Source organism: Panicum virgatum, chromosome 7K (genome assembly GCF_016808335.1).
Source record: "Panicum virgatum strain AP13 chromosome 7K, P.virgatum_v5, whole genome shotgun sequence".
NCBI classification, from domain to species: domain Eukaryota; kingdom Viridiplantae; phylum Streptophyta; class Magnoliopsida; order Poales; family Poaceae; genus Panicum; species Panicum virgatum.
The window spans coordinates 13080862-13092166 of NC_053142.1; the positions used below are offsets into that span (position 1 = coordinate 13080862).

Here is an 11305-nt window from a genome sequence, read left to right on the forward strand (position 1 = left end):
AAACACATAACATACCAGAATAGGAAGTTGCCAGTATAACAAGGATCTTATACATCAGTGTGCAATGGTATTATTACACAGCAAAATGAAAAATTTAAAGTACTAAATACAAGTGGTGCCATTTATATGAAAAATAAATGCATGACATAAGCAGCATTTATGGTTTCCGATACTCTTGCCTATATTATATGTTAACCATCTTCTTTCTCCATGCGACACATCTAGATGAATCTGTAGGAGGAAATGATTGTGTGTATTCCTCCAAACCCTAGAAGGGTGGGATATATAGATCCTATACATGGACCTCTATACATGGGCTCACATATCCTCCAAACCCTAGAGGAAAATATTGTAGGAACAGTACTTAACAAAAATTGTAATACATTAATACCCTAACTCAGCTGATTAAACACATAACATACCAGAATAGGAAGTTGCCAGTATAACAAGGATCTTATACATCAGTGTGCAATGGTATTATTACACAGCAAAATGAAAAATTTAAAGTACTAAATACAAGTGGTGCCATTTATATGAAAAATAAATGCATGACATAAGCAGCATTTATGGTTTCCGATACTCTTGCCTATATTATATGTTAACCATCTTCTTTCTCCATGCGACACATCTAGATGAATCTGTAGGAGGAAATGATTGTGTGTATTCCTCCAAACCCTAGAAGGGTGGGATATATAGATCCTATACATGGACCTCTATACATGGGCTCACATATACACCAACACCCCCCCGCAGTCTGAACTACCGGCGCAGCGATGTTCAAGACTGGACAACAAGAAAACCACCACCCCCCCCCCCCCGCAGTCTGAACTACCGGCGCAGCGGTGTTCAAGACTGGACAAGAAGAGAGTACAAATAGAGTACAAAGGGCAAATACCCCCCCCCCACAGCCACAACTAGCCACCGGCTACGTTGAGGCTGGAGCGAAACTCCGAGAAGGTCGAGGAGAGTAGTCCCTTGGTGAAGATGTCAGCAAACTGGGATGTAGTCGGGACATGGAGTACTCGAACATCGCCGATGGCGACTCTGTCGCGCACGAAGTGTAGGTCGATCTCCATATGCTTCGTCCGCTGATGCTGGACGGGGTTGGTGGAGAGATACACGGCGCTGACGTTGTCGCAGTAGACGAGCGTACTCTTGGCGAGCGGGCTATGGAGCTCCGCCAAGAGCTGTCGTAGCCAGGACGTCTCCGCCACGCCGTTAGTGACAGCCCGGTACTCCGCCTCAGCACTGGAGCAGGAGACAACCTGCTGCCGTTTGGACGATTAAGAGACCAGGTTGCCGCCCAGAAAGACGGCGTAGCCGGAAGTAGAGCGACGAGTGTCCGGGCAGCCAGCCCAGTCAGCGTCGGTGTAGACCACCAGCTCAGCAGAGGACGAGCGGTGAAGCACCAGGCCAAGGTCCACAGTGCCACGGACGTAGCGGAGGAGACGCTTCAGTGCAGCAAGGTGACTCCTGGGGATCATGCATATGGAGACAGACCTGCTGAACAGCGTAGGTGAGGTCCGGCCTGGTGAAGGTGAAGTACTGCAAAGCACCAGCCAGACTCCGGTAGGCAGTAGGATCAGCCACCGGATCACCCAGATAAGCAGACAGCTTCGCCTAAGTGTCGACAGGAGTGGAGCAGGGCTTGTAATCAGTCATCCCAGCCCGCTCCAGAATATCAAGTGCGTACTGCCGCTGGTGAAGGAGAAAACCAGATGAGCGAGGCTCAACAGTGACGCCCAAGAAGTGGTGGAGCTGACCCAGATCCTGCATAGCAAACTCCTGCTGCAGAGAGGAGATGACACTCTGAAACAACTGCTGACTGGAGGCTGTGAGCACAATGTCATCGACATAGAGCAGCAGATATGCAGTCTCATCCCCACGGCGGTAGATGAAGAGAGACGTGTCAGACTTGGCCTCGGTGAACCCCAATGTCAGCAAGAACGTGGCGAACCGAGAGTACCAAGCCCGACGAGCCTGCTTCAGACCATAGAGAGACTTGTTGAGTCGGCAAACCATATCCGGACGACTCGAGTCCACAAATCCCGCTGGCTGAGAGCAGTAGAGTCTCTGACAGAGTGCCGTGAAGAAACGCATTCTTCACGTCCAGCTGGTGCACAGGCCAGGAGCGCGAGAGCGCAAGCGAGAGGACCGTGCGCACAGTAGCAGGCTTCACCACTGAGCTGAAGGTCTCATCATAGTCCACACCAGGTCGCTGAGTGAACCCCCGGAGAACCCAGCGAGCCTTGTAGCGCTCCAGTGTGCCATCAGCCCGACGCTTATGCGTCCAGATCCACTTGCCAGTCACCACATTGCAACCAGACGGACGCGGCACGATGTCCCACGTCTGGTTGGCAAGAAGAGCCGCGTACTCCTCTTCCATCGCGCGACGCCAGTGAGGATCCGCCAAGGCGTCGCGGACAGAGGAGGATATGCCGAGACGCCATCCGCCGAGTCACCATGGATATGCCGAGGATCCCGATGGACGACGGACGGGTGGTACACCGCCAGCTCGGCTCGAGAGGGAGCCGGCGGAGGCGGCGGTGGCGACGGCTCCGGTGGAGGCGTCGCAGGAGCCTCCGGAGCAGGAGGCGCCGCCGGTATCGGCACCGAACGACGCTGGTACACCTGCACCGGCTCAGCGTACCGCGACGGCGCCGGTGTCGGCGCCGGACGACGCCGGTACACCTGCACCGGCTGAGTGTACCGCGCAGGTGCAGGGAAAGGCACCGGGGCCGCGCGTGGCGCAGCAGGAGACACCAGGTCCGCACGGGGCACGATCGGAGGTCCGGGGGCCGCGCGTGGCGCGACTGCGGGCACCGGGGCCGCGCTCGACGCAGCAAGGATCACCGGGAACGGTGCCGGTGTACCGGGAAAACCTGCAGGGAAAGGACAGACAGGGAAAGGTGGCTGAACCACCGGGTCAGTCGGAAATAGAGACTCCAGCTCGGGGTCAGGAGAAGGTCTGGAGGAGGAGTAGGAGAAATCCGACTCGTCAAAGACGACGTGTCGGGAGATCAGGACGCGGCGAGAGGTGAGGTCAAAGCATAGGTACCCCTTGTGGTCAGGGGAGTAACCAAGGAACACACAACGAGTCGAGCGGAGCGCCAGCTTGTGAGGAGAAGTGGCGGAGGTGTTAGGGTAACACGCACATTCGAAGACCCGAAGGTGGTCGTAGCGAGGAGGGGTACCGAAAAGAGTGTGGTGTGGAGTGGGAGCAGGAGAAGCAGTGGACGGAAGACGGTTGAGCAAGTAGGTGGCGGTGTAGAGGCTCTCAGCCCAGAAGCGCGGGTGCAGAGAGGCCTGGATCAGAAGGGTGCGCACAATGTTGTTCGTCGTGCGAATCATCCGTTCAGCCTTGCCATTCTGAGGAGAGGTATACGGACAAGACATACACAGCTGAACACCCCGAGAGAGGAAGAAAGAACGGGAGGTGGAGTTGTCGAACTCCCGCCCGTTGTCACATTGGACGGCCTTAACGATGAGGCTGAACTGAGTGGACACCCAGGCAAAGAAGTGGAGGGTGGGGAAGGTCTCAGACTTGGCGTGCAAAGGAAACGTCCAAGAGTAGTGCGAGAAATCATCGACCACCACCTGATAATACTTATAGCCAGAAAGGCTAAGAACAGGAGAGGTCCACATGTCACAGTGAACAAGATAAAATGCATGCGTCACATGCGAAGAAGAAGAAAAAGGGAGCCAAACATGACGACCGAGCTGGCACGCATGGCAGAAGGGCTCAGCAGGAGCCCTAGTACCAGGAACATCGGTACTACGACTGAGCTGAGCCAGAACGTCGCAGCCAGGGTGACCGAGACGGTGGTGCCAGGTGGTGGAAGACAGCGTCGCGGCAAAAGCAGCAGACCAAGACGGCCAGGGCGAAGAAGAAGGCGAGAGTGGTGCAGCGGAAGAAGGAAGGCGAAGGGTATAAAGGGGCCCCGTGCTGTCACACCGGAGTAGCGGACGCCGGGAGGCCAAATCCTTTACAGTGAGGCCAGAAGAATCAAACTCGATGGAACAAGAATTGTCAGCTGTAAACTGACGAATGGAAAGAAGATTATGAACCATCTGAGGAGCAACAAGGACATTGGGAAGACGAAAAGAGCCGGGAGCAGAACCCACGGCGGTGACAGGAAAGAGACACATCACCAACCATGATGGAAGAAGGACAAGAGGGGTGTGGGGGTCGGACAGAAGAGATGATACCGGCATCTGGGGTGGTGTGGAAGGAGGCACCCGAGTCGGCGATCCACTCGGTGCTGACCGGCGGGGTTCGCCCTATGGCACTGAAGGACTGCGCTAGTGCGGCCTGGTCCCACCCCCCAGGCCAGGTCGGCTGCTGGCTGGGTGGAGCGGGCGGGGTCCAGAACGGCGCGAACAGGGGAGCGGGTGCGGCGAGCATGGCCGCCGGCTGGGGCTGAGGACGAGGGCCCTCCCCCCTGACCCTGAAACGGCCACATCGGGATGCGCCCTGACCATGGGGCGCTGAAGGATGGCCAGGACGTATCTCCAGGGGCAGGGGCAGGAGCGGGAGCCGAAACCGGCAGAGTCGGCACGCCACGACGGCCCCCACCGGTACCCCCAGAAGCAGGGCCACCAGTGCCACCACCACCACCACGACCCCCCCCCCCCTGACGACGTCCACGCCCCCCCCCCCCCCCCCCTCCGGTCTGCCCGGCGGGAGCAGCACCAAGGAGAGGTGCCAGGGGCGGCGAAAGAAGCCGGTGGAGCAGCGACGAGCGCTGTGGAGGTGGACGAGGGTGATCCGAGCGCGAGACCCTTGGTGATCTCCTCGAGGGCACTGACGACGTCCAACCCCCCCTACCTCCGGTCTGCCCGGCGGGAGCAGCACCAAGGAGAGAGGTGGCAGGGGCGGCGGAGGAAGCCGGTGGAGCAGCGATGAGCGCGGTGGAGGTAGACGAGGGCGATCCGGGCGCGAGACCCCTGGTGATCTCGAGGGCGAGGTCGTCCCGGACCTACAGGAAGGAGGGGTAGGGCCTCTGGCGGGCGATCCAGCTCTTCAGGTGGTCACAGGTGCTGCTCAGGCCGCGCAGGACATTGAGCACCAAGACCCGATCGGACATCAGATCCCCGAGGTCGTGAAGAGCATCGGCCATGCCCTTCATCCGCCGGCAGTACTCACCAATGGAGAGGTCCCCCTGCACGAAGGTGCGGAAGGTGGCGTCGAGCTGGAGGGCGCAGTACTCGGCGTTGCCGAGGAACTGCCCCTCGAGCGCCACCCAGGCCTACCGCGCGGTGCCTCCGTGGGTCCTGACGAGGTCCTGAAGATCTAGGGAGATGGTCCCGAAAATCCAGGACATGGCGACGCTGTCGAGGCGCAGCCACACCACGTCATGCGCCTCAATCGACGTGTGGAGGAGGACGTGGTCGTCGAGGGCGTAGCGGCGGAGAGCGAGCAGGACCTGGTCCCGCCAGCATCCGTAGGAGGACGTTGGGTCGAGGAGGACGGTGACCAGGGCCCTGATGTTCTGGACGCCGGCGGCCTGGAGGTGGAGCTGGGCGACCAAGGGGTCGGTCGGGTCGTACCGAGCTCCAGATCCAGCGGGCGGGGCCTGGCGGGAGGAGGCGCCGGGCTCGGGGATGACGGGATGGCCGGAGGAGATGCGGAGGAAGTGCTCCGCCTCGGCGACCCGGAGAGCGGAGGCGTCGGCCGCGGTGCGCTCGCGCTCCCAGGCGAGAGCAGCAACGCAGAGCCGCTCCTGGGCCGCCGAAGCCTCCGACTTGGCGGCGAGGAGGGCCGCGGCGAGAGCGGCATCGGCCTGCTGCCCGCGGAGGACGGCGACGCATCCGCGGGCGACATTCCGAGCTCGGCCCACGCGGCATCAGGCGCGGCGTCGGCGGCGGGCTGCTTGCCCGCGGCGGCGGCGGGATCCTGCAACAGCGGCAGCGCGGCCTGCAGGGCGGTCGGATCGGCCCCCGGGGCCTGCAACAGTTGTGCCGCGGCCCGCAGGACGGCCGGATCGACGGCGACGGCTCGCAGCTGGGCTGCGGCGGCGTCCTCCGCGCCATCTGCAGCGGCGGCGGCGTTAGGGACAAGTGGGGGCGGCAGCTGCAGGGGCCCCTACGCGGGCGGCATCTGCAGCCCCTGCACGGGTGTCTCCTGCGCGGTTGGCGCCTGCAGGGGGCCATCCGGCGGCCCGACGGCAGCGGCAGCACCTTTAGTCCCGGCGGCAGCAGCGCCAGCCGGCCCGAGGATGACCAAGGCGAGTGTAGGGCCGCGCCAAGCCGGAGGGGACCTAGCGGCTGCGGCTGCAGAGTCCAGGGCGCGCCACGGGCCGGCGGCTGCTGGGGCGCTCCAGGGGCCGGCGGCCGGAGCAGATCCGGCGGCGCCCGCGGCCCCGGCGGCGCCTGCAGGGGAGATCCAGCCGGCGGCGGCGCCTGAAGCAGAGGAGAACGAACCGGCCGCCGACCGCCGGAGCCTCCCCTTCCTCCCCTCCCTTCCCTCTCCTCTTTCCGTGGTGGCGTCGGCGCCCGCAGTGCCAGCGTCGCGCGCGGTGACCTGGGCGTCCGCGGCGCCCGCGACCTGCGGCGCGCGCGGCGGCGGCTGCGGCGGCGGCGGGGCCGGATGGGCCAGCGCAGGAAGGACCGGCGGCGCCGGCGGCCCAGGGGGTGGTGGCCTGTGGGAAGGCGGGGGGCGGCCCGTTGGGCTGTGGCCCAAGAGGGGGCGGCACATCCACCCCACCCCCAGCAGCTGCCTCGCCCGTAACGAGCAGAGGAGCACTCGCCGCGGCCTCCACAGGTGCTGGATCCGCGCCGGGCAGGGAGGAGAGGGCGGCCAGGGGCGCAGCGGCGACCAGGAGCGTGGACGGCGCCGGGGATGGGACCGCGGCCCCCGCGGCGCGCTCGCGCTCGGCGGCAAGGGCGGCAGCGGCTGCGGATCCAGGCTCCCCGCCCTGGGGCCACGCGCGCGGAGCCGAGGAGGGTGCCCCGACGGCACCAGAGGCCGCGCTCGCGCCCAGGACGGCGGCGGCGGCGGCCGGATCCGAAGGAGAAAGGGCTGCGGCGGCCGGATCCGGAGGAGGAAGAGCAGACGCGCGCGGCGCACGGCCCTAGGGCCACGCGCGCGGCGCAAGGGCGCCGGCAACAGCAGAGGAGAGAGGAGAGGGAAGCAGCAGAGGAGAGGAGGGGTGGCGGCGCCGGAGGCCAGCCGGCCATGGCTACCGGCGGCGGCGGCTAAAGGTAGGAGGAGAGAGGAGGATAGCTAGCTGATACCATGTAGGAGGAAATGATTGTGTGTATTCCTCCAAACCCTAGAAGGGTGGGATATATAGATCCTATACATGGGCCTCTAGATGGGCCTCTATACATGGGCTCACATATACACCAACAGAATCTACCTGACACGCTACAAACAGATAGACAATGTCAACAAGCAGGTAAACTATTTCTGTTACCTCAAAGAGTAATACACATCACATTTTCCTTACGGTATTCAAATTCAGAGCACTGAATCTTTTATTGTATGTCATGAAAGTCAGCACTACAATGCCAGCATTCATTTGTAGGCCTATGTGGTCATGTTTACTAGCTTCAGCTTTTTCAGTAAATAAGCTTATATAGAAGCCCTATGAAGTAGATTCAGTACTTAAGTTCGAAACCCAACATCTTCTCAAGTGGCCCAGAATTCTAAATATTACATGAGGAAGAAGCTCAACTTTGCATCAATAAACAGGCCTAAGTATATTATTGAAAAAATTAGAGGATTCACTTTCTGCTAATTATAAACTGTACTGATATATTATGAATAAAATATTGGAGGACACTGATAAAATATCTGTTGCAAACCTCTTGATTATACTTAGTTCAAAATTAATTATACTCAAGACATTGAGGAAACAAACATGTAATAGATTTAGGAGTATAGTTGATGCAAACCATACTTAGCATAATGATATAAATCATATCATTTGCTCTTCGCAAAAGGAATATTAAAGACGAAAAAACTTTATAGCATTCAGCATGGTAACATGGTACTATGAAAACAACGTAGGTAGTACATATACTACAATCTTACTTCAATGTTGTAAAATAGAGAGAGAAACAGTCGCCTGGCTTTGATTCCATCGCCAGGGCCGCTCAAGTTAAGAAGTCCTTGCCCATAGACCATCAAATCAGCATTGGAAGATATCACTGAACCATGCTGCCACAGTAATGAAAAGAAAACTGAACCCCAGTGCTAAAATAAAGATTTTGGCAGTAAGGGCTTCAAGAAACATACCCTGAGGACCACAAGGTTTCTTGCCTCAAGCATAGATGCAAGAACAACATCTTTAGCCCCACCATCAATCTGAATCTTTGAATCCCACATCAAGAGCACTTTGACATACATTCTGAAAGCTCCGTAGACCTTCCATAAGCAAAATAAGGAATACAAAAAAGGGTAACTAAAACTACATTTTGATGAAGGAACCATAGAATGCATCAACTACCCAATACAGAATATATTTTTCACAAGCATCAATTCCGTATAAATTCAATGGGTAATATAATAGTGTTGAACAACTTTATGCCTCTACCATGTCACATAGCATCCAATCCAATATATAGAAAAAGGGACACCTATATGGTACATAGCATCTGATATATGCTGCATTGATGACAAGAAAAGTAATTTATTTACATAGATATTGCCATGTCTCCAAGTCCATATTTAGAAAAAATAATTAAATTCAACTGTCAGTCGCCTGACATGCATATGAAAATTACTTATTTACTTAGAACGCCCATCAAAAGAAACAAAAGAATCTGAAGGCAATGAGCATTTTACCTTTATCACAGAGTCACTCATTAAAAGCTCTTCTGCTACCAGCTCAAATTCTGATATTGGATTTTCTGATAACCCAAAGCAGATACTGCCCTTACTAAGCAGTCTAATTTGACCTGTCACCTGACAATAAGAAAATAGTGACGGGAGAGCAAATCTATCAACAGAAATGCTAGGATGCAACAGGGAGAATGGTAAATTGGTAATACAGGAATATAGGAAGAAATAAAGTGATCAGGCAAATGAAATTAATGGACATAAATAAGATTCTCAAAATAGCATATAAAACAAATCTGAGTGTCTGATAATATCTTCTAGATCAAATCTGAAACAATATAGTTAAATTTTCAGTATATGTAACTGCATAATGTTAACTGAACCATGTAACAGAAAGTTGACAATGGTGCAGACAAAAGGAGAAGCCGACAATCACACTCATTAAGGCTATGGTAGTTTAATCAGTATCCAAACAATTTCCATGCCCAAAGATCTAGCAGCGCTATACAAGCAACAAGGTTGATGCAAAGGGCATTTTAATTTGACATGTTAATTTTCGGAATTAGACTGCTGCATGTCTTATAGTTCAACCCCTTAAAAGGGGAAATACCACCAGAAAAATTGGATATTGTTGTAGCATAATCGCAACAAAGAAGCTCAGATATCTACATATACATAGATTTAAAAGGAAATTGTTAATAAGATGTTAATCGGGCTCTTGAAACAAACCTGCACTCTGGACCACAACAAGGGAACCAGCACTCGTGCATTGCACTCCACAAGAACATTAGACCAAAGTCTACTCATTGGGAAACCAAGCAATGGAGTTTCTGTGTGTGTGGTGAAATTTCCATTGCTCACCTTGAGAGTCTGTAATGAACTATCATATATTGTACCTGCTGCACCAGCATTCTGAGCACATCCAAAACTCTGGCCACCTGATGTGTTCCAAAAAGAATGATATCAACGAAGGACAGAGACAGAAAGAGGAATTACACTGGAAAAGGTTGGGAAAGAAAAAAAAACAAACATTTTTAAATGCATATATATCAAAGAGAATGGATAATGAGAAATCATAACAGTGACATCTTAGGGCCTAGAAGTCCTAGCAAACCCTAGGGGCTAAAAGCCCTAGCATCTGAAGGAGGATAGGTTCCATGGTAGAGGGTGTTCTTGTTCTATATTGTCACAGGTGAAAATATAACCTAAGAATCTCTACGGTGTGTAGGTGTGTGTTGTAAGAGTTCTAGCCTTGTTGTTCTTCTTTAATCTAATGATATGCATCTCTCCTGTGTGTTTGAGAATATAACATAAAGCTTACATTGTACATTGAACGTGTATGCCTCTGAGGCAATGAAACTCAAACCCTAAACTGATACATTTATGTATGTACGAATGATGCTTTTACATACTAGTGAGATAATTATTGATATGCAAAACAATCCCAAAGTAAGTCAGCATAAGTTGACCCTCCTAATAAATAATGGGAAATTGAGTACTCTGACCACTATCTTATATATAAGTACAATGCATCTAATTGTAAGCAATCAAAATATTTTATTGTAATCAATTCAACAGAATGCATCCACAGAGCTATTTCTGCAATGGCATAATAGCATGTCCCATCCCCAATTCCCTGAATAAAATTTGTAGCTAGTGTTACAACCAACCGATACATCATGCCAAACAGTATTTTTATTCGTTAATTGATGCCAGATGCTCTTTTGTACACAACCCTTTGCAGAAAAACTAAGTTCAGAAAATACTAACCATGAACTGTAATTTCCAGATCTTGTTGAATGCTGTAACAATCCAGAGATATCCTCCCACCACCGCCACCACCCCATCCATTACCACCAGCAGCACTTATTGTACCATTTCCATATCTAAGAAGTAGGGAATGTTTGTGAATATCAAATAATATATTGACAGTTTGCACTTACAGTAACAATTATAGAAAACAATTACTGGGTTGACCATTAGCCCTGGCCAAAAGTCAAAAAAAACTTTGTATCTATTCCACTTCTTTTTCTTCAAATAGAGATATATCCTTTATTTAAAAACAATGTATTTCCAGCCAAATCCTGCAGAATGCAGATCCATCCTATGCCAAACATAGACATTGCAAACCATGCCAAAGCTGTAAATTTCTTAGTGTGCACCACATCAAAAGGTTTGCAAGGGCAAAACTAGGTTAATGAGAACAATCGGACAAAATATGCACGAAATAAGCCAAGTCATTGACTAGTATGGTATGATTTCCAAAATCAGTTCACCATGTTAATCCAGCCCCTTGCTTTCCTGGTTAGCAAGACAGCAACCGAGGAATTGCATGGAAGGGGCGTGGCCTGCCAATAGCAGCATTGTTTGGAACAATATATGAACATTCATTTACTGGCAAATATCATTGGAATTGACAGGAAATTATATAATAGAATAGATATCACCACAACCATCAAGCAGTTTGAGAAATCAGCTGCAACCATAAAGCTCTAAGAACTGCCATTACAAAGCCTTGAG

At 53.3% G+C, this 11305-nt stretch overlaps 1 protein-coding gene across 1 annotated transcript in view; it reads right to left on the reverse strand.

The window, feature by feature from the left end:
• LOC120639815 overlaps nt 1-11305 on the reverse strand; it is a 46094-nt gene that overhangs the window by 32596 nt on the left and 2193 nt on the right. The window contains exons 2-6 of the mRNA XM_039915758.1: nt 10556-10671; nt 9515-9723; nt 8792-8911; nt 8243-8371; nt 8039-8164 (exon numbers count right to left, since the gene is read on the reverse strand). Of these exons, the coding sequence (XP_039771692.1) occupies nt 8039-8164; nt 8243-8371; nt 8792-8911; nt 9515-9723; nt 10556-10671 (700 nt within the window). The remainder of the gene's footprint in view (nt 1-8038; nt 8165-8242; nt 8372-8791; nt 8912-9514; nt 9724-10555; nt 10672-11305) is intronic.